The sequence below is a fragment of the Oncorhynchus nerka genome, linkage group LG2 (genome assembly GCF_034236695.1).
Source record: "Oncorhynchus nerka isolate Pitt River linkage group LG2, Oner_Uvic_2.0, whole genome shotgun sequence".
NCBI classification, from domain to species: Eukaryota; Metazoa; Chordata; class Actinopteri; order Salmoniformes; family Salmonidae; genus Oncorhynchus; species Oncorhynchus nerka.
In genome coordinates, this window is record NC_088397.1 from 82,610,238 (window position 1) to 82,635,170 (window position 24,933).

General features: G+C 41.8%; 1 protein-coding gene across 1 annotated transcript in view; it reads right to left on the reverse strand.

Annotated features, from left to right (window-relative positions):
- LOC115143514 (V-set and transmembrane domain-containing protein 2-like protein) overlaps positions 1 to 20,196 on the reverse strand; it is a 38,655-nt gene extending 18,459 nt beyond the window's left edge. The window contains exon 1 of the mRNA XM_029684017.2: positions 19,855 to 20,196. Within this exon, the coding sequence (XP_029539877.1) occupies positions 19,855 to 19,972 (118 nt within the window). The 5' untranslated portion in view covers positions 19,973 to 20,196. The remainder of the gene's footprint in view (positions 1 to 19,854) is intronic.
- Positions 20,197 to 24,933: the final 4,737 nt, after the last annotated feature.

Here is a 24,933-nt window from a genome sequence, read left to right on the forward strand (position 1 = left end):
GACAGACACAGAAACACACAGCGATGATAGACAGGCAGACAGACACAGAAACACACAGCGATGATAGACAGGCAGACACACACAGAGACACATGGTGATGATAGACAGGCAGACAGACACAGAAACACACAGCGATGATAGACAGGCAGACAGACACAGAGACACATGGTGATGATAGACAGGCAGACAGACACAGAAACACACAGCGATGATAGACAGGCAGACACACACAGAGACACATGGTGATGATAGACAGGCAGAGTGACACAGAAACACACAGCGATGATAGACAGGCAGACACACACAGAGACACATGGTGATGATAGACAGGCAGACACACACAGAGACACATGGTGATGATAGACAGGCAGACAGACACAGAGACACATGGTGATGATAGACAGGCAGACACACACAGAGACACATGGTGATGATAGACAGGCAGACACACACAGAGACACATGGTGATGATAGACATGCAGACAGACACAGAAACACACAGCGATGATAGACAGGCAGAGTGACAAGGAAACACACAGCGATGATAGACAGGCAGACACACACAGAGACACATGGTGATGATAGACAGGCAGACAGACACAGAAACATGGTGATGATAGACAGGCAGACACACAGACACAGAAACACACAGCGATGATAGACAGGCAGACACACACAGAGACACATGGTGATGATAGACAGGCAGACAGACACAGAAACACACAGCGATGATAGACAGGCAGACAGACACAGAGACACATGGTGATGATAGACAGGCAGACAGACACAGAAACACACAGCGATGATAGACAGGCAGACACACACAGAGACACATGGTGATGATAGACAGGCAGACACACACAGAGACACATGGTGATGATAGACAGGCAGACAGACACAGAAACACACAGCGATGATAGACAGGCAGACACACACAGAGACACATGGTGATGATAGACAGGCAGACAGGCACAGAAACACACAGCGATGATAGACAGACAGACACAGATATGTCACAGTGGCTGGGAACAGACCTGGCTCAAAGTAGTATTTGTTTTATTTTATGTATTTTTTATTTAACCTTTAACTAGGCAAGTCAGTTCTTATTTACAATGATGGCCTCAGTTACTATATGTGCGTTTGGGTGGGCAGGGTTTGTACACTTGGGACTATTCCATTGGTGTAATTGCACCAGGGAAGCTAAATCAAGGGCACCTAAAGTGTTTGGAAGGCAATAAATACTATTTTGACCCAGGTCTGGTTGTGAAACTGAGCCTAAATACTAACAGAACATGTAGCTTGATGTACACTGTCAGTCATAGTTGGCTAGGGGTTAGTTTCATTCTATACCATTATGTTCAGTTGTGGCCAAAAGTTTTGAGAATTACACAAATATTAATTTCCACAAAGTTTGCTGTTTTAGTGTCTTTAGATATTTTCATCAGATGTTACTATGGAATACTGAAGTATAATTACAAGCATTTCATAAGTGTCAAAGGTTTTTATTGACAATTACATGAAGTTGATGCAGAGTCAATATTTGCAGTGTTGATCGTTCTTTTTCAAGACCTCTGCAATCCACCCTGGCATGCTGTCAATTAACTTCTGGGCCACATCCTGACTGATGGCAGCCTATTCTTGCATAATCAATACTTGGAATTTGTGGGTTTTTGTTTGTCCACCAACCTCATTGAGGATTGAACACAAGTTCTCAATGGGATTAAGGTCTGGGGAGTTTCCTGGCCACTTAGTTATCACTTTTTCCTTATGGCAAGGTGCTCCATCATGCTGGAAAAGGCATTGTTCATCACCAAACTGTTCCTGGATGGTTGGGAGAAGTTGCTCTCTGAGGATGTGTTGGTACCATTCTTGGCTGAGAAGCAACCCCACACATGAATGGTTTCAGGATGCTTTACTGTTGGCATGACACAGGACTGATGGTAACACTCACCTTGTCTTCTCCGGACACGCTTTATTCCAGATGCCCCAAACAATCGGAAAGGGGATTCATCAGAGAAAATGACTTTAACCCAGTCCTCAGCAGTCCAATCCAAATCAAATCAAAGTTTACTTACAGGCTCTAACAAATAAAAAAGGTATGTGCGGAAAAAAAAAGTATGTGTGTGTGTGTGTGTGTGTGTGTGTGTGTGTGTGTGTGTGTGTGTGTGTGTGTGTGTGTGTGTGTGTGTGTGTGTGTGTGTGTGTGTGTGTGTGTGTGTGTGTGTGTGTGTGTGTGTGTAGGTAAGTAAAGAAATAAACAACAGTAAAAAGACATTTGAAAATAAGAGTAGCAATGCAATGACTATGCATATATGATTAACAGAGTAGCAGCAGTGTAAAATGAGGGGTTGTGGGGGGGTATGTGTGTGTGTGTGTGTGTGTGTGTGTGTAGGTAAGTAAAGAAATAAACAACAGTAAAAAGTTTAGGCGTCTTATGGCTTGGGGGTAAAAACTGTTGAGATGCCTTCTTGTCCTGGACTTGGCACTCCAGTACCGCTTGTCATGCGGTAGTAGAGAGGACAGTCTATGACTGGGGTGGCTGGGGTCTTTGACCATTTTTAGGGCCTTCCTCTGACACTGCCTGGTGTAGAGGTCCTGGATGGCAGAATATCAGTCTGTCCATGATGTTTTTCCTGGAGAGAAGTGGCTTCTTTGCTGCCTTTCTTGACACCAGGCCATCCTCCAAAAGTCTTCGCCTCACTGTACGTGCAGATGCACTCACACCTGCCTGCTGCCATTCCTGAGCAAGCTCTGTACTGCTGGTGCCCCGATCCCACAGCTTAATCAACTTTAGGAGACGGTCCTGGCGCTTGCTAGACTTTCTTGGGCGCCCTGAAGCCTTCTTCACAACAATTGAACCGCTCTCCTTGAAGTTCTTGATGATCCGGCAGCAATATCCTGGCAGCAATATCCTTGCATGTGAAGCCATTTTTGTGCAAAGCAATGATTATGGCAAGTGTTTCCTTTCAGGTAATCACTGTTGACAGAGGAAGAACAATGACTCCAAGCACCACCCTCCTTTTGAAGCTTCCAGTCTGTTATTCAAACTCAATCAGCATGACAGAGTGATCTCCAGCCTTGTCCTCGTCAACACTCACACCTGTGTTAACGAGTGAATCACTGACATAATGTCAGCTGCTCCTTTTGTTGCAGGGCTGAAATGCAGTGGAAATGTTTTGGGGGGGATTTAGTTCATTTGCATGGCAAAGAGGGACTTTGCAATTAATTGCAATTCATCTGATCACTCTTCATAACATTCTGGAGTATGTGCAAATTGCCATCATACAAACTGAGGCAGCAGGCTTTGTGAAAATTAATATTTGTGTCATTCTCAAAACTTTTGGCCATGACTGTACAGTAAGTACAAACACTACCCAATAGCAACAGATGATGCCAAACACTTTGCTATTAATGCATGACCCATATGTGTATCTATAAACACGTTTTTGTCATTGTTTTGTCCTACAGCAGGGTTTCCCAAACGTGGTCCTTGTTTCTTTACTATTGTGCAGGAAACCAGGAGACCAGAGAAGGTTATTAGTGAGTTAGTCAGAGAACCAGAGAAGGTTATTAGTGAGTTAGTCAGTTTATAATACTGGCCACTAAGGCAGACTGAGATAAGTGGTAGAGGCTATTAGTGAGTTTATAATACTGGCCACTAAGCCTGACTGAGATAAGTGGTAGAGGCTATTAGTGAGTTTATAATACTGGCCACTAAGGCTGACTGAGATAAGTGGTAGAGGCTATTAGTGAGTTTATAATACTGGCCACTAAGGCTGACTGAGATAAGTGGTAGAGGCTATTAGTGAGTTTATAATACTGGCCTCTAAGGCCGACTGAGATAAGTGGTAGAGGCTATTAGTGAGTTTATAATACTGGCCACTAAGACCGACTGAGATAAGTGGTAGAGGCTATTAGTGAGTTTATAATACTGGCCTCGAAGGCCGACTGAGATAAGTGGTAGAGGCTATTAGTGAGTTTATAATACTGGCCACTAAGGCCAACTGAGATAAGTGGTAGAGGCTATTAGTGAGTTTATAATACTGGCCACTAAGGCTGACTGAGATAAGTGGTAGAGGCTATTAGTGAGTTTATAATACTGGCCACTAAGCCTGACTGAGATAAGTAGTAGAGGCTATTAGTGAGTTTATAATACTGGCCACTTAGGCTGACTGAGATAAGTGGTAGAGGCTATTAGTGAGTTTATAATACTGGCCTCTAAGGCCGACTGAGATAAGTGGTAGAGGCTATTAGTGAGTTTATAATACTGGCCTCTAAGGCCGACTGAGATAAGTGGTAGAGGCTATTAGTGAGTTTATAATACTGGCCACTAAGGCTGACTGAGATAAGTGGTAGAGGCTATTAGTGAGTTTATAATACTGGCCACTAAGCCTGACTGAGATAAGTGGTAGAGGCTATTAGTGAGTTTATAATACTGGCCACTAAGGCTGACTGAGATAAGTGGTAGAGGCTATTAGTGAGTTTATAATACTGGCCACTAAGGCTGACTGAGATGAGTGGAGGTTATTAGTGCTTTCTTCAACTGATCAGAGATCAGATATTTGCCAGAGGCTAACGCTAACCATGAGGCCAGATACTATAGGTGCTCTGGTGTTAGATTAATTAGCATTAGCCTGCCACAATCCACTCATTCCTACTAATGGGAGCTAGGTGGCTTTAACTAACACTGCTACTGTGTGGGGTCAGAGCAGAGGAAGTTAGGAAGGCGTTACATGTGCTTTAAGCCCCGTTTTGAAATAAGCTCTTCTGGTTATTGGTTTTGTCGTGATCAATATGGTTATTGTATTTCATAGTAATGTAAAACACCATGTAGGTGGGTCCAATCTAAACAATAAGCAGGGTTGGGCCTGGTTAGTACTTGGATGTGATGACCACATCTTATTATAGTTTGATTATGGTGTAAGGCTCTTGATTGTAGCTAATATCTAACCTAATATTTTTCAATCAAAATAGCACTGCCTACACACCCACACATAAATACATACAATGCATTCAGAAAGTATTCAGACCCCTTGACTTTTTCAACATTTTGTTACGTTACAGCCTTATTCTAAAATGGATTAAATCGTTTTCCCCCTCATCTATCAACACACAATACCCCATAAGGAAAAAGCAAAAACATGTTTATAGTAATTTTTGCAAATGTATATAAAACAAATAAAGATTGCATTTACATAAGTTATCAGACCATTTACTCAGTACTTAGTTGAAGCACCGTTGGCAGCGATTACACCCTCGTCATACCCAAGTCTTCTTGGGTATGACGCTACAAGCTTGGCACACCTGTATGTGGGGAGTTTCTCCCATTCTTCTCTGCAGATCCTCTCAAGCTCTGTCAGGCTGGATGGGGAGTGTCGCTGCACAGTTATTTTCAGATCTCTCCAGAGTTGTTCAAACGGGTTCAAGTCTGGGCTCTGGCTGGGACACTCAAGGACATTCAGAGACGCCACTTCTGCATTGTCTTGGCTGTGTGCTTAGGGTTGTTGTCCTGTTGGAAGGTGAACCTTCGCCCCAGTCTGAGGTCCTGAGCGTTCTGGAGCAGGTTTTCATCAAGGATCTCTCTGTACTTAGCTCCGTTCATCTTTCCCTCTATCCTGACTAGTCTCCCAGTCCCTGCCGCTGAAAAACATCCCCACAGCATTATGCTGCCACCTCCATGCTTCACCGTAGGGATAGTGCCAGGTTTTCTCCAGACGTGACACTTGGCACTCAGGCCAAAGAGTTCAATCGGTTTCATCAGACCAGAGAATCTTGCTTCTCATGGTCTGAGAGTCCTTTAGGTGCCTTTTGGCAAACTCCAATAAGTCTGTAATGAGCCTTTTATTGAGAAGTGGCTTCTGTCTGGTCAATCTACCATAAAGGCCTGATTGGTGTAGTAAGTAAGTTAAGAACACATTCTTATTTACAACGACGGCTACGCCGCCCAAACCCAGAAGCCGTCGGGTCAATTGTGGGCCGCACTTGGGACTCCCAATCATGGTAGGTTGTGATACAGCCTGGAATTGAACCAGGGTCTGTAGTGATGCCTCTAGCACTGAGATGAAGTGCTGTGCCACTCGGGAGCCCCAAGTGCTGCGCCCTTCTCCCCCCGATTGCTCAGTTTGGCCGGGTGGCCAGCTCTAGGATGAGTCTTGATATGGTTCCAAAATTCTTCCATTTAAAAATGATGGAGGCCACTGTGTTCTTGGGGAGCTTCAAGTCTACAGAAATGTTTTGGTATCCTTCCCCAGATCTGTGCCTCGACACAATCCTGTCTCAGCGCTCTACAGATAATTCCTTTGACCTCGTGGCTTGGTTTTTCCTCTGACATGCACTGTCAACTGTGGGACCTTATATAGACAGGTGTGTGCCTTTCTAAATCATGTCCAATCAATTTAATTTACAGGTGGACACCAATCAAGTTGAAGAAACATCTCAAGGATGATCAATGGAAGCATGAGCTCAATTTCGAGTGTCATTTATCTTTTTATGAATTTGCTAAAATTACAAAAAAACTTTTTTTGCTTTGACATTATGGGTTAGTGTGTAGATTGATGAGGGGACAAATAATTGAATCCATTGTAGAATAAGGCTGTGACGTAACAAAATGTGAAAAAAGTCAAGGGCTCTGAATACTTTCCGAATGCACTGTATACCCACAAACTCACTCACTCACACACACCTTAACACTCACCCACCCACCCACCCACCCACCCACCCACATCAACACTTCTTCATGCTGAGCACACACACTCTATCCACAACACATGCCCAAATCATCACCACTAGCAAATCATGCTCGGACAAGGAGCTCTGCCTCTTTCTCTCTCCCAGTCTCCCTGCCTTATCGACCTGACAGTTGTCAAATTGCCTTGCAGCTCAGTATGCAGGCTTCTCTTCCAGCTGCCTATGAAACATGACTTGTTGACAAACAGGCTATATCCCAAGGTGATTTGTGCCAATATTAGGTTCTGACAGGCCTGCTCAGCAAATATCTGACATGTTCATGACTTAAATCAAATTAGTGTGGTGGGAAAATCAATCCGCTAAACTTAGCTGGACGTTAAAACAACATGGCTCATACATCCAGTCTGCTTCAATGGCAACTCGCCGCTGAGAACGAGCACAGAAAACAAGCGGAAACATTTGAATTTCAATACTGTTGAAGGAAAGTCTGCACTCATGAATTTGAGATTTTAAAAAATACCACCTTTGTGGTATTTTGTACCACCAGAAGAAGAATCCAAGGAGGGAGAGCATTGTCTAACTTGACCCATTCTTTTTCAGTTAACTTGAAAATTGCAATACTCAGCCTTGCTAGCCAACAACTTTAAATTTGATAGATGGTGCAGATCCGAGCATGAAACTAATAAAGGCAGTGGTGTCATAATCCTCCCCCGGCAATGGCAGACGATGCTCGTTTGAAGATGCAGCACATGCATTTTTAAACGCCCTACGCACACATGTAGTTGTTCACTGTATTGCTTGGAGTGCTATGATAGAAATGTGGTTGTGTCACACAGAGACTGCCGGCTGCTGTCGACTGAAGCCTCATTAAAAATGAAAAGGGGAGAAATAATGAAATAAAATGGAAAGTGCCGTAGGTAAATAAATATATAAACAAATTAATATATATATAGCGCAATCTCAAGAGACCCTACTCCATATATTTGCTTCCTCCTCCCAGTGAGTCCAACATGAAATGAGATGGATAAATCCAGATAGTGATCTGTCAATCTTTTTTTCTTTCATTCTCTTTCATTCTCTTTCATTCTCTTTCTTTCTTGTCTCTCTCTCTTTCTCTGTCAGACTCTCCAAAGGGAATTAAATGAGTTAGGCCGAATCACAGGAGTCTAATTAGCATGGGCAAAAGCCCATGGCTAATAAGTGTCTCACCACAGCAAAGAGAGAGTGTGTGTTTGTGTGTGCGTGTTGTTTGGTCGAGTGGGAGTCTGGAACTGAGAATCAGATGCCTAATCAGGCTAAAGACAGACAACAGTGGGGTTGGGGAGGTGGGGGGTTAGCACCGTGTTGTCCACTCATTCTCTCTATCCATTCACCCCCCGTTCTGCTTCCTTTCTCACACTTGCTTTCTGTCTAAAGGCCTAAATAGTCCTCCGCAGTCAAAAGAGTGTAGGGACTGAGTCACTGGGCCGTTCCAATCTCTTCGCCTTTGTGTGTAGTTACTGTGCTTGCAACTTTATAACTCAACTGCCATATCATGGAAAAAAAGCACTTTTAAACAGTAGTTTTAGAAACTACTACAGGATTACTAGATCCTGTAGTAATATGACATAATAAGTAATGACTTATTACAGAGGTAGTTACCATATTATGTTAACTACCTCTGTAATAAGTCATTACTTATTATTACATAGTCGTCAGTCTTATACCTGCAGAGAGGGATTTAGGAGCACCATCATCCCACACTTAAATACACTGAGAGGCTGTGAGTGATACACGGCGTAAAGTATTTGATGAGCAGTGCCTGGAAACAGTGGGGGAATCAATCTCGCCATTAAGTGAAAAATAAATGATATTGAAATGTACCAACCTGAGGTGAAAGACTGTAAAATCAAAGGGTCATTGACTCATCGCTTTGTGTCACATCCAGAGGGTGAGAGACAGAAAATAGATACATGAAGCTATAAGAAAAGAGATATACACTGAGTGTACAAAACGTTCAGAACACCTTCCTAAAATTAAGTTGCACCCTCCTTTGCCCTCAGAACAACCTCAATTCGTCGGGGGATGAACCCTACAAGGTGTCGAAAACGTTGCACAGGGATGCTGGCCCATTTGGGTGGTGGACCATTCATGATACACACAGGAAACTGTTGAGCGTGAAAAACCCAGCCGCGTTGCAGTTCTTGACACACTGGTGTGCCTGGCACCTATTACCATTACCCCATTCAAAGGCACTTCAATATTTTGTCTTGCCCATTCACTCTCTGAATGGCACACATACACAATCCATGTTTCAATTTTCTCAAGGCTTAAAAATCCTTCTTTAACCCGTGTCCTCGCCTTCATCTTCACTGATTGAAGTGGATTTAACATGTGACATCAATAAGGGATCCTAGCTTTCACCTGGATTCACCTGATCAGTCCATTAAATGGAAAAAGCAGGTGTTCCTAATGTTTTGTACACTCAGTGTCTATCCCAGTTTTCCAGCACAAAGAAACCCTACGTAACCCTGCACCCAGGCGAATGCATATATCCCTTGAGTAGCACCCTTTGGAAATGAAAGATGTGCATTAAAGTGATTAATGAGTTACGGTAGTCAGAAGGGAATAGTTGCTGTAACAAGCTGTTGCTTCTTGTAGATGGGTAATTTATCATATTCAGTGTAGTGTAGTGTAATATTGTGAGGTAAAATTAACATACACTGAGCTTACAAAACATTAGGAACACCTTTATAATATTGAGTTGCACACCATTTTGTCCTCAGAACAGCCAAAATTCATCGGGGCATGGACTGTACAAGGTGTTGGAAGCGTTCCACAGGGATGTTGGCCTATATTGACTCCAATACTTCCCACATTGTGTGAACTTGGCTGAATGTCCTTTGGGTGGTGGACTATTCTTGATAAACATGGGAAACTGTTGAATGTGAAAAGCACTTAAATATTATGTCTTGCTCAATCACCCTCTGAATGTCACACGTACACAATCCATGTCTCAATGTCTCAAGGCTTAAAAATCATTCTTTAACCAGTCTCCTCCCCTTCATCTATACTGATTGAATTGTTAACAGATGACATCAGTAAGGGATCATAGCTTTCACCTGGATTCACCTGGTCAGTCTATGTCATGGAAAGAGCAGGTGTTCCTCATGTTTTGTATTCACAGTGTACATTATATTGTCTATAAACACTTCAAGTAGATAATGTATTTAAATGTATTTGTTGTTGTTAAAGACCAAGAGAAAAACTCCCCTAAAGTATATTATCAACTTGTTATTGTCAATAAACCTTTGGATAGGACAAAAATCTCAATATCACCATTCTCTAATGTGTTGAGGGATTTCACTGGAATACAGTTGCTGTCGGACACTCATAACCAAAATATGAGAAAAAGTCATAATACTGATAAATAAAAATCTAGTCTGGGAATTCGCTGAGAAGCCAATAAATGCCAAGGCAGCTTAAGGTCACCGTCGGGTCGAGCTGGCAGAACCTCCTTGGGGAAATAATGGCTTGTTGCAAGACCTTCAGCCTCCATTCAAGCTGGAAGGTAAAATAATGAAATAAGAATGAGCCGGTAATCAACCGAGGAGCTGTCTGTAGTTGCCGATACTCGGGCCTCGGGAGTGAATTTTTCATAGCCTTGGGGACAGGTGGCTCAGAGGCTATTTCCTCCCTCCTTGCAGTGTATGTGTGTGCTGCGCGTGTGCGTGTGTCGTGCACAGATGTAGCTGCCTGTGTTGGCAAGAGTGTCTGGGAGCTAACTGCAGCTCCACATCACTTTTCTCCATCAGAAGACCCTGGGGTACAACGTTGTTGGACTTCATCTCAACACTCTGCCCCTGAGAGGGTTTTTCTGGCACACCTTTTGATGAGCTTAATGGTTATGCAGTGCAGAATGGTTATACTGCTAGTAATGGACTTAGCATCTAAGTGATATCTGTCTCTATATCCTTTCCATTGCCTAAGCTCACATGGTTGTTGAACTCAAATTAGGGTTTGATATTCCGGAATTATTCACAATTTGGATGCCAAGTCCCATGTTCCTCCAGTAAATATCATGCACAGGTATCAGAGAGTCAAATATGAAGAATTCCATCTCATGGAACTCCTTTAGTTTATACAACTATCTCTTTACTAGATGCACGTGAAGGCTTTGGAATGATGGAGTCTTCAAAACCCCTATTTGAGCGAGAGATTCACCAGTTTTGCACAGCGAACCTCTTGAGTTTTGAACCTCAAGGTGAAGCTTTCTACAGCCACGGTGTGAATGAGAATACATAAGACCTTGCACAAAGCTCAATCCCCCAGGCTCCCTGCTAACTGTCAAGTTATGTGGACCTATTCTTCAAAATGTTATACCGCCTGTGATCTTGATTTGCCTAAGACTCCTCTCAACAGATCAAAGGCTCAGAGCATTTCTTTTGATTTTCCCCGCCATTATTCCACTGCCATGTCTAGCCCATACAACTCCTCAGGAACCATAATGTTGCTACACCACATTCAATTGGTAGAGAAGGTAGAGAAGCACCTGCCTATTTCAGAATATGTGTATTGGTCCTACAATACTTGGATGTAGTGGTGTAAAGTACTGAAGTAAAAATACCTTAAAGTACTACTAGAGTAGTTTTTTTTAGGTATCTGTACTTTACTTTACTATTCGTATTTTTGAACACTTTTACTTTTACTTCACTACATTCCTCAAAAAATGATGTACTTTTTACTCCATATATTTTACCTGAAACCCAAAAGTACTCATTATATTTTCCATACTTATCAGGACAGAAAAGTGGTTCACTCACTTATCAAGACTACATCCCTTGTCATCCTTACTGCCTCTGATCTGGAGGACTCACTAAACACAAATGCTTCGCTTGTAAATTATGTCTGCGTGTTGTAGTGTGCCCCTGGCTATCCTTAAATAAATAAAAACAAGAAAATTGTGCCATCTGATTTTCTTATTATAAGCAATTTGAAATGATTTATACTTTTACTTTTGATACTTACGTATATTTAAAACCAAATACTTTTAGACTTTTACTCAAGTAGTATTTTTATGGGTGACTTTCCATTTTACTTGAGTCATTTTCTATGAAGGTATCTTTACTTTTACTCAAGTATGACAATTGGGTACTTTTTCCACCACTGCTTGGATGACCAACTACAATATTGAAATGTACTGCATGTTTTTGTATTTCTAAATTCCTACATTCTGATTAAATATCAGAAAATGTGACACTGGCGACTTCTTCCTGGTATCAAACTAACACTTTGATAGTAAATATTTCACAACTTCTAATTCATGTTCTAAAAAGTCTATTTCTTCCACAGAAAGTCATCTATAAAACCAGGGTTTCCATTAGCCGGTAATAGCCCGCTTTTGGACGTATAATACAATTCAGTGAAATTAAATTGGTGAGTGTGTACAGGATATTCGTTATGGATCTTATTTATCTTGTGTCCAGCATAAAGACACAGAGCCGTTGAGCAAAAAGTCTGTCAGACAGTACGAAGGCCTCTGCAACAGCATCTCAAACAGCAAAGGGTTAGGCAATGGAAAGAAGGCTTCATCACTGTGCCACACAACACTTTGCAATGAGCTGGAGGCAGTCTGCATTATGAAAACATATACTTCATTGTTTGAAACCTGAACGTTTTACTACATATTATGAGGCTTGCTGTTTCAAAGTCTAGCCAAAATCGTATCAAATTAATGATTTTATATAAACGTTAATTCATTGTCCAGTAGCCAAAAGCACAATCCTAGTAATATAAGCAACCCATGCTAGTTGTTGCATATTAGATCTCCCCTCCCTCTTTTCAAAATGTTATAATGGATATTTAAATCTCTGTCACATTTAACTGCTGGCATGTGCTGTGCTCTTTTGACAAAGGTGTATCCCGCTAATTACATTAGGGGAACGGACATTCACACGTAGCCTATTGCCTTGTACGCATTGCTGCACATATAATGTGAAGGAATAATAGTTGATCAACATTTTAAGCTAAACGTTCTGATCTGTTGCATCAGACTCATTACTTCTTAACTTATTTTTTTGGCAGCCTAGGCCTAATGGTTGTATGAATGTGGGATCTATCGTCCCACAGTTGTCCCAGAGTCGGTTAGGAATAGGCCATTTCTTTCTCGACAAGCTGTCCAATAGAATAGGTCAACTTTTCTACTATGGGGAATAGTAGATTGACATAGGCAAATTATTTTGCTGTTTGTTACTCTTCTTATTTGCTGAGGAAAAGTACATTTTATTCTAAAATGTTCAAAGTACGCATCAGAATTCGGCAAGAAGGACCGCACATTGTTGCATCCTCGACTTGCATGTTCTGTTAATAGGAATTACCATAATCTAAATGTGATTTCTGTCATTCTGAGCCCTTATCAGGTTACGCAACGTCTCAAATGTCCGGTAAATTAAAATGCTGCTGGTCAAATGTCTGGCGTCACATTTTCCTAAGAGAAAACCTATATCATACAGTCATATAGTCTTAGAGAAGTATTTGTGTGTAGAATTATTGTGGATTGATGCTTTAAAGTTCAGTCTTAAATACAAAGCGAAGCTCTCACTTCCTGTCATTCCTCTCCACTCACCCACCAGGTCTCTGACATCACCCTCTGCTGTGACAGTGGGAGTGTCCAATCTGTTGGCCCCTCCCTCACAGCCAGAGTCATATTCAATTAATGCCAAAGAAAACTGCATTATGAATTCATACAGTATGCCCAGACTGTGAATTTAGTGTAAATACCGATTACATGGTGAAACCATGGTGGTCCCGTGTGGCTCAGTTGGTAGAGCATGGTGCTTGCAACACCAGGGCTGTGAGTTTGTTTCACATGGGGGCCCAGTAAGGAAATGTATGGACTCACAACTGTAAGTAGCTCTGGTCAGGTTGTATAGGCCTACAGATGTTTTTTGAGATACCTCTACATTATACATCTACATTTTTGCAGTGGCTGCCACGATTTAGCAGCGGCTGTGCGCCACTGCTTCATACAAATAGGGGAAACTGCTTCCAGGTACACATGGAGACACACTCTATATTGTTTTCTACCTTGTTTGTCTCTATACAACCTTCCAAGACCTGAACCTGTGCGATTGACAGGGTCAAAGCCGACCTAGACACGTGTCAAAGAAACCAGGTGTTGTTAGACCTGACCACTTCACCTTGCCTTCCAATGCCAGACAATGTTCCACCTAGCTGCACAGGTGTTAGACCTACATATCTGTACATGGGCTGAGCAGGGGACCATGCAGGGGCAACGGCGCCACGGACGAATGTTCTAATCTGGGGCTGAGCCTGGGCCAAGTCTAACAAGTGCTTTCTGGAACACTGCATGGGCTTCTGTAATCTACATGAAGGCACAACTCCCAAGCATCTGGGGAATATATCAACCCACCAGTGTTTGGGCTGATAGAAAACCTCCCATGGGGATTACTTAACCCCAAAGGGATGCAGCTCTATTTTCTGTTGAGAGAGACAATCTCATCCAGGAGGGAAACAAAAGGCTATTTTTCCAGGTCTCCAAACGGAGAACATAATTCACGCAAAACTGAAAGCGAGAGCCACCGCATTTAATCATGGAAAGAGGTCTGGGAATATGGCCGAATACAAACAGTGTAGTTATTCCCTCGCAAGGCAATCAAACATGCAAAATGTTGGTATAGGGACAAAGTGGAGTCGCAATTCAATGGCTCAGACAGGAGACGTATGTGGCAGGGTCTACAGGCAATCACTGACTACAAAAAGAAAACCAGCCACATCACAGACACCGTCTTGCTTCCAGACAAACTAAACACCTTCTTTGCCTGCTTTGAGGATAATACAGCGCAACCAACGCTAAGGACTGTGGACTGTGGGCCCTGCCTCTCCTTCTCCGTTGCCGACGTGAGTAAGACATTTAAACGTGTTAACCCTCGCAGGGCTGTCGGCCCAGACGGCATCCCTAACCGCATCCTTAGAGCATGCGCAGACAAGCTGGCTGGTGTGTTTATGGACATATTCAATCTCTCCTTATCCAAGTCTGTTGTCCCCACATGCTTCAAGATGGCCACCATTGATCCTGTACCAAAGAAGGCAAAGGTAATCGAACTAAATGACTATAGCTCCATAGCACTCACTTCTGTCATTATGAAGTGCTTTGAGAGACTAGTCAAGAATCATATCACCTCCACCTTACCTGCCACCCTAGACCCACTTCAATTTGAATACCGCCCCAATAGGTCCACAGACGATGCAATCGCCATCATACTGCATACTGCCCTATCCAATCTGGACAAGAGGAATACCTATGTAAGAATGCTGTTCATTGACTACAGCTCAGCATTCAACACCATAGTACCCTTCAAGCTCATCATTAAACTTGAGGCCCTGGGTCTTAACCCCGCCCTGTGCAATTGGGTTCTAGGCTTCCTGATGGGCCGCCCCCAGGTGCTGAAGATAGGACCCCCCTTTCCACATCAACGGGACAGCAGTGGAGAAGGTGGAAAGTTTTAAGTTCCTCGGCGTACACATCACAGACAAACTGAAATGGTCTACCCACACAACAGCGCCTCAGGAGGCTGAAGATATTTGGCTTGTCACCTAAAACCCTCACAAACTTTTACAGATGCACAATAGAGAGCATCCTGTCAGGCTGTATCACTGCCTGGTACGGCAACTGCACGGCCCACAACCGCAAGGCTCTCCAGAGGGTGGTGGGGTCTGCACAACACATCACCGGGGGCAAACTACCTGCCCTCCAGGACACCTACAGAACCCAATGTCACAGGAAGGACAAAAAGATATTCAAGGGAACAACCACCCGAGCCACTGCCTGTTCACCCTGCTACCATCCAGAAGGCGAGGTCTGTACAGGTGCATCAAAGCTGGGACAGAGAGACTGAAAAACAGCTTCTATCTCAAGGCCATCAGACTGTTAAACAGCCATCACTAACACAGAGAGGCTGTTGCCTACATACAGACTTGAAATCATTGGCCACTTTAATAAATGGATCACTAGTCACTTCAATAATGCCACTTTAATAATGTTTACATATCTTGCATTACTCATCTCATATGTATATACTGTATTTTATGCAATCTATTGCATCTTGCCTATGTCGCTCGGTCATCGCTCATCCATGTATTTATATGCATATATTCTTATTCCATCCCTTTACTTAGATTTGTGTGTATTAAGTAGTTGTTGTTGAATTGTTGGATTACAGTTAGATATTACTGTCGGAACTAGAAGCACAACTATTCCGCTACGCTCGCAATAACATGTGCTAACCATGAGTATGAGACCAATAAAATTTGATTTGATTTGAGTGCAATCTGAGTTATAGCTATGCCCTTTTCTGAAATCCCCCCCTGAGCCATTCTCTTTTGTGGATGGTAAGATGTAGACTGTGGAGAGAACATCACAGTTAAACTCCATTTTAATTAACTCCCTCGGGGAGTGATGCGTGCTAATTGATTTTTCTACCCGTCCAAGATAGTCAATCCATCCAGCGCCAGTATACGTCACACCCATTCTTATTGATTTGGCTAAAGCTAACATGCTAAGGAGAGAGAGCTCCTGGGACCAGCTGTGGATGCACAATGATAAAGTGTTTATCGCACACGATCAAATTAAATCTTATAGCAGCCTGCAGATAGAGACAACCTCCTGGATAAACGTCTTTGTGACAGGGAAATGGCAAAAGTGCTGTGCCACAAATATCAATTAGTAAGCTTCTACGGAACTCCATCTTATACTACATGAACAGAAGTATAGAGACACCTGCTCCTTGAACATCTCATTCCAAAATCATGGGCATTAAAATGGAGTTGTTCCCCCCTTTGTTGCTGTAACAGCCTCCACTCTTCTGGGAAGGCTTTCCACTAGATGTTGGAACATTGCTGCGGGGACTTGCTACCATTCAGCCACAGGTTGAACCATCAGTGAGGTTGGGCACTGATGTTGGGCGATAAGGCCTGGCTCGCAGTCTGCGTTCAAATTCATCCCAAAGGTGTTTGATGGGGTTGAGGTCAGGGCTCTGTGTAGGCCAGTCAATATCTTCCACACCAATCTCGACAAACCATTTCTGTATGGACCTTGTTTTGTGTGCAGGGGTAGGAAAGGGCCTTCCCCAAACTGCCCCAGACTATTATTCCTCCTACACCAAACTTTACAGTTGGCACTATGCATGGGTTCAGGTAGCGTTCTCCTTGCATCCGCCAAACCCGGATTTGTCCGTTGGACTGCCAGATGGTTATGAGTGACTCATCACTCCAGAGAATGCGTTTCCACTGCTCCAGAGTCCAATTGCAAGCTTTACACCACTCCAACGGACACTTGGCATTGCGCATGGTGATCTTAGGGTTATGTGCCACTACTCGGCCATGGAAACCCATTTCATGAAGCTTCCAACAAACAGTTCTTGATGTTGCTTCCAGAGGCAGTTTGTAATTCGGTAGCGAGGGTTGCAACCAAGTGCAGACAAATTTACGCGCTTACAAGCTTCAGCACTCTGCAGTCCCGTTCTGTTAGCTTCTGTAGCCTACCACTTTGCGGCTGAGCCGGTGTTGCTCCTAGACGTTTCCACGACACAATAACAGCACTTACAGTTGACCAGGGAAACTCTAGCAGGGCAGAAATTTGACGAACTTACTTGTTGGAAAGGTGGCATCCCATGACGGTACCACGTTGAAAGTCACTGAGCTCTTCAGTAAGGCCATTCATCTTAAGGCCAAACTACCAATGTTTGTCTATGGAGATTGCATGGCTGTGTGCAAATTTGAAGGAGTGCCCACATACTTTTGTATATATAGTATATGTTGTAGCATATTGGTAATACTGCTGATAGAGGAATGCATCAACAGATCAGGAAAGTCCATCAATCTTGATAATATAGATTTGTTTATTCATTTGTTTCTTACCTACTTTTTCTCTATTTTAACAGTGCAATAGGAGCAGCGGTCAGTTGTGATTTAATGTATACGTGTCTCTCTATGTTTTTAGAGTACGCAGTGTGATGGACTGACTGGATTAAATGTTTGTTATGTGACAATGTATGTGTATATGATCCTTTTAATGGAAGGTGATGCTTAGGGAAAATATCCCTCCTAGATGGACAATATACTTGTATTCTATTCTAACCTAACTTCAGGGTTTCAGGGTAGTGGCCCATGAATATTTTGAAAAAATAACATAGATCAAGATTGATTTATAAAGATTTAAATCTATTGCTTTCTATAAATAATGGGGCCAATTGTGTGACATTGGGATAGAAATGTCAAAAACAAAAACATGGCCCATAACTCCATATATAAAGTTGAAGTCGGAAGTTTACATACACCTTAGCCAAATACATTTAAACTCAGTTTTTCACAATTCCTGACATTTAATCCTAGTAAAATATTCCCTGTTAGGATCACCACTTTATTTTAAGAATGTGAAATGTCGGAATAATATTAGAGAAAAGGATTTATTACAGCTTTTATTTCTTTCATCACATTCCCAGTGGGTCAGAAGTTTACATACACTCAATTAGTATTTGGTAACATTGCCTTTAAATTGATTAACTTGGGTTAATCTCTAGGAGACAGAACACGTCTCCTTCCTGAGTGGTATGACAGCTGCGTGGTCCCATGGTGTCTATACTTGCATGCTATTGTTTGTACAGATGAATGTGGTACCTTCAGGCATTTGGAAATTGCTCCCAATGATGAACCAGACTTGTAGACTTGGAGGTGTACCATTTTGGCTGATTTCTTTTGATTTTCCCATGATGTCAAGCAAAGAGGCACTGAGTTTGAAGGTAGGCCTGGAAATACATCCACAGGTATACCTCCAATTGACTCAAAAGCTGTAAGCCTAGAAGCTTCTGAAGCCATGACATAATTTTCTGGAATTTTCCAAGCTGTTTAAAGGCACACTAAACTTCTGAACACTGGAATTGTGATACAGTGAATAATAAGTCTGTAAACAATTGTTGGAAAAATTACTTGTGTCATGCACAAAGTAGATGTCCTAACCAACTTGCCAAAACTATAGTTTGTTAACAAGAAATTTGTGGAGTGGTCACAGAGTAATCCTCAACATATCATACCAAGTGTGTTCACACCTGCCATATCTGGGTCTGAACCACCTGCCATATCTGGGTCTGAACCACCTGCCATTTCTGGGTCTGAACCACCTGCCATTTCTGGGTCTGAACCACCTGCCATATCTGGGTCTGAACCACCTGCCATATCTGGGTCTGAACCACCTGCCATATCTGGGTCTGAACCACCTGCCATATCTGGGTCTGAACCACCTGCCATATCTGGGTCTGAACCACATGCCATATCTGGGTCTGAACCACCTAACATATCTGGGTTTCATACCACCTGCCACAAATCTACAACTCCCTTCCAGAAATATTATCCTGCCACCAATGTACACCCTTGCCATCCTCGATTTCACAGCAGACAAACTAAGCAAATGTTGGCATCCAGTGTCTCTAGACAATCAATGTGCTGTATATCCTCCAACAAACATAAAATGACATGGTTGATTCATAGCTTTGGGACATGAACATCGATTTTCCTCTTACCTGTATTGTTCTGTCAGTAAATTGGCCCAAGATGCACTGCTACCCAACTGGTAATACCATTTACAAAAGCCAACAGCAATTGCTCAAAACAGTTGAGCCAAGTAAAGCATTGTCAGATATGATCTAGCTTGAACTGCCCCTCACAAAATGGCCATTGAGTTCATAAAATTGTATTGTACTGTAGAATACATGTAACAGTTGTTCCAGGTTGATGTCAACTCTTTCACCTTTTCAGTACTAAAACTTGCCATACAAATTATTATTGCATTAATGAACACATCATTAATTTTATAAATAATAACCAAGCAATGTTCACAGAGATAACTTCCCTACACTGTTAAGCCTATCTTAAAAGCCAATTTCATAAAAAAAAAAAAAAAAAGTTAATATTGCTGATCTTGTATTTCATTCATGAACTGTATTTTTTAAATATTCTACTGATATTCATTATTGTAGGGACAAAATGATCTTGTCATAAGTTCGTATTCGAAACAATAGCCGCAGATATCATCTCGGCATCAGTCAACCCTGCCCAATCACTCTAGTCTTGAATAATGTATGGGATACATAATTACCGCGACAGTAAACCTACCATTTCCAGATATATGATTGTCCACCTCTGCGGGCACAGCCGGTTTGGAAGCAGCGTTAAGTTGACTATAGAGTCCCATATAATGTAAAATCCCTATTATCACTCGAAATGATCCCATTGCTGTTGTTCTTGTTTCAAGTGGCGGACGAAAATCTCACATTAGCCAGAGCACGTTTACTAACTTGTATCCAATCCGTCCTGGATGACAGTCCCCTCCTGAAATGCAAAATAACCCCCGGACAAAAAAGTGCGCTTTACTGCGCAAGGTCTAGACTGACAGTAGCCTGCCCAAATGTATAAGCACTGTTGGTTCTCTGTGCTTCCGCTAGCAAGCATCTCCAGTTGAGGCGGACGGAGAAAGGCTTGGAGGTAAGTGAAGCGGCTTGCTGAGAAAGTAAATTAGGCGGAGGGATCTAGAATAATGATACTGTTCTAAACTTTTATGACAAGTTATATTTAGGTATCAGGCTGTTTTACATCTCATTTTATGAATACTCATTATACAAAATGTATGTTCAATAGTCAAATCTCCTGTATTGTATTCTTACCTGTCTATAAGTCTTTCTGAATTTAGTAGCTAGGCAACTCTCAAGATGGGCAAGGTTTACAATTGCATTTTGCAATTATAGTTGATCGTTATGATCTGTACTACATTGTGTATAGATAAGATTGCTATATGCAATCTATTTATCCATCAGTTTATTTAAGAAGCACCACAACATATCTTCAAATCTGTCAAAATCATTGAGAAATCAAAAGCATTTGAAAATCATTCCACTATGGTAAGATATACACTGAGTGTACAAAACATTATAAACACCAGCTCTTTCCATGACAGACTGACCAGGTGAATCCAGGTGAAAGCTATGCAGTGTAGATGAAGGGGAGGAGATGGGTTAAGGAAAGATTTTTAAGCCTTTAGACAACTGAAACATGGATTATGTGTGTGTCATTCAGAGGGTGAATGGGCAAGACAAAGATTTAAGTGCCTTTGAACATGTTAGCTGGTTTGTATGAAGAACTGCAACGCTGCTGGGTTTTTCATGCTCAACAGTTTCTCGTGTGTATCAAGAATGGTCCAACACCTAAAATACACCCAGCCAACTTGACACAACTGTGGGAAGCATTGGAGTCAACATGGGCCAGTATCCCTGTGGAACACTTTCGACACCTTATAGAGTTCATGCCCGACACGAATTGATGCTATTCTGATGCTATTCTGAGGGGGGGGGTGCAACTCAATAGTAGGAAGGTGTTCCTGATGTTTTGTACACTCACTGTATATGTGCTTATATGTGATGGTTTTATTCTCAGCCATACTGTAAGTGGTTTGATTCCATATGTTACTGTCCTTTTCTGAACCACTGGAGGATTATGTCAACTAACCTGCTGCCATCATAATTACCACAGGGCATTACAGCATTATTAACCTAGGTCTCTGTGCTACAGCTGTTAGGCTAGCACTGCATGTCCTCCTATGGGTCTCGTATTGGCACGCAGAGAGCTCACAGGCTCTTAATGGACATCAAGATTAAATTAATGCCCTGGAATTTTAATGGTCAAGCTGGCTGGCTACTACTCATAGTGTGGTTGAACATCCACACAGGGCATTAATAAAATTACATGAGCCTCCTTCATCATACTGAATGAGCTACATCTGGCGAAGCCATCCTCTATACATGTGAATCAAGGAGGAAATCCTTTCTGATGTAGAAAATGCAAGTGTTTGCTGGTTACTGTAGGCTACTGTATAGCCTTGGATGTGTGTGAAAGGTTTAGCAATCTACAGTATGGCTGACAGAACTGCTCAAGCAAACACAATTCCTACAGTCACACACAATGCAAGATTGAGCTTTGAGTGTAGGCCTGCTTACATTACAATTGGAATGTATTGAATGGCCCAACTCTCACTGCAGCAGGAGTGACCTTGGATAACATAGTCTCCTCACAAGTGGCCCAGCCTCTTTATTCCATCTGGCATGACATGTGCTATCTGTGAAAGCTTTAAAGCATATTGCGAAGAGAAATGTTCCTTGAGTTTTGTCCAGTTTCAGTATAAGAATTCACTGAGGAGGTCTAGTTCAAAGCATTTCAGTATAGGAATTCACTGAGGAGGTCTAGTTCAAAGCGTTTCAGTATAGGAATTCACTGAGGAGGTCTAGTTCAAAGCATTTCAGTGTAGGAATTCACTGAGGAGGTCTAGTTCAAAGCGTATCAGTGTAGGAATTCACTGAGGAGGTCTAGTTCAAAGCATTTCAGTATAGGAATTCACTGAGGAGGTCTAGTTCAAAGCGTTTCAGTGTAGGAATTCACTAAGGAGGTCTAGTTCAAAGCGTTTCAGTGTAGGAATTCACTGAGGAGGTCTAGTTCAAAGCGTTTCAGTGTAGGAATTCACTGAGGAGGTCTAGTTCAAAGCGTTTCAGTGTAGGAATTCACTGAGGAGGTCTAGTTCAAAGCATTTCAGTATAGGAATTCACTGAGGAGGTCTAGTTCAAAGCATTTCAGTGTAGGAATTCACTGAGGAGGTCTAGTTCAAAGCATTTCAGTATAGGAATTCACTGAGGAGGTCTAGTTCAAAGCGTTTCAGTGTAGGAATTCACTGAGGAGGTCTAGTTCAAAGCGTATCAGTGTAGGAATTCACTGAGGAGGTCTAGTTCAAAGCGTATCAGTGTAGGAATTCACTGAGGTCTAGTTCAAAGCGTATCAGTGTAGGAATTCACTGAGGAGGTCTAGTTCAAAGCGTTTCAGTATAGGAATTCACTGAGCAGGTCTAGTTCAAAGCGTTTCAGTATAGGAATTCACTGAGCAGGTCTAGTTCAAAGCGTATCAGTTTAGGAATTCACTGAGGAGGTCTAGTTCAAAGCATTTCAGTATAGGAATTCACTGAGCAGGTCTAGTTCAAAGCGTATCAGTATAGGAATTCACTGAGGAGGTCTAGTTCAAAGCGTATCAGTATAGGAATTCACTGAGCAGGTCTAGTTCAAAGCGTATCAGTGTAGGAATTCACTGAGAAGGTCTAGTTCAAAGCCTTTCAGTATAGGAATTCACTGAGCAGGTCTAGTTCAAAGCGTTTCAGTGATCAAAAGGGTCGTGGTCAATAGGCAGGCACGAAAACAGAAAAAAAGCTCTCTCATTGGACAAGATTAGATATTGACTGAGGCTTGGATACAATATGTGAAAATTAAAATGTATCTGGGTATCAGAGGAGGCTGGTGGGAGGAGCTATAAGAAGACATGCTCATTGTAATGGCTGGAAAGGAACTAATGGAACGCAGTGGTGTAAAGTACTTAATTAAAAATACTTTAAAGTACTACTTAAATCGTTTTTGGGGGTATCTGTACTTTACTTTACTATTAATATTTTTGACTACTTTTACTTTTACTTTACTACATTTCTAAAGAAAATTCTGTACTTTTTACTCAATACATTTTCCCTGACACCCTAAAATACTCATTACACTTTGAATGCCTCGCAGGACAGGAAATGGGTCTAATTTATACACTTATCAAGAGAACATCCCTGATCATTGCTACTGCCACTGATCTGGAGGACTCACTAAACACATGCTTCATTTGTAAATTATGTCTGAGAGTTGGAGCGTGCCCCTGGCTATCTGTAAATAAATAAAAACTAGAAAATATGTCCGTCTGCTTTGCTTAATATAAGGAATTTGAAATTATTTATATTTGTACTTTTACTTTTGATACTTAAAACCTGTTAGGGATGATGCAAATTTTCGCAGCTTTTCGCAGCTTTTTGTTAAAAATCGCGCAACATTTCAAAGTCCTGCTACTCATGCCAGGAATATAGTATATGCATATGATAAGTATGTGTGTATAGAAAACACTCTGAAGTCTCTAAAACTGGTTAAATCGTGTCTGTGACTAAAACAGAACGTGTTTAGGAGTAAAAATCCCTCGGAAAACTGTTCACCAAAAACACAAAAAAAATATTCATCCGCCAGTCAATATATTGTCTAAGGCGAGAGAAAATAAATGAGGTTCCACTGTCAATGCCTACAGCTTCCACACGATGTCGCCAGTACTGGCATTTCATGTCTGCTTTATCCTTGGTTAGATGACGTATAGGCACTTCCTTTCTTTGGGCGCACCACAGGATGTTGTGAAAGTGAAAACATGGACGATGATTTCAAGAATTGCTGCTATCGAATACAGATCGCCCCGTGATCAATTTGATAGATTATTAACGTTTATTAATACCTAAAGTTGGTTTAGAAAAGTCGTTTGAAGTGATTTGTAAAAGTTTATAGGCAACTTTTGTCATTTTAAAAAGTGACGTTGCGTCTTGTAAAGGGGATTTTTCCTGGATCAGACCGGCCTTCAGAAAATGACATTTTGGGTATACAATGACGGATTTAATCGGGAAAAAGAACCAATTGTGATGTTTATGGGACATATAGGAGTGGCAACAAAGAAGCTCGTCAAAGGTAATGAATGTTTTATATTTTATTTCTGCGTTTTGTCTGGCGCCGGCTACCGTAAAATCTGTTGTTTAGGTGACGTTCTGGTTTTTGGGGGGTGCATGCTATCAGATAATAGCGTCTCATGCTTTCGCCGAAAAGCATTTTACAAATCTGACTTGGTGGCTAGATTCACAACGAGTGTAGCTTTAATTCAGTACCTTGCATGTGTGTTTTAATGAAAGTTTGAGTTTTATCAAAAACTATAGGTGGCGCTCTAAAATTTCCGCTGATTGGTTCCGCCACAGGAACACTCATCCATAAGAAGTTTTAAGTACATTTTAGCAATTACATTTACTTTTGATACTTAAGTATATTTAAAACCAAATACTTTTAGACTTTTACTCAAGTAGTTTTTTACCTGGCGACTTTCACTTTTACTTGAGTCATTTTCTATTAAGGGTATCTTTACTTTTACTCAAGTATGACAATTGGGTACTTTTTCCACCACTGATGGAACGGAGTAAAACATGTGGTTTCCAAATGTTTGATGTTCCAAATATTCAATTTCCAGCCATTACAATGAGCCCATCCTCCTATATCTCCTCTGCTGGTTATTTCCAGGTGCTGTGTAAGGATTCAACATTCTCTTTTTAAA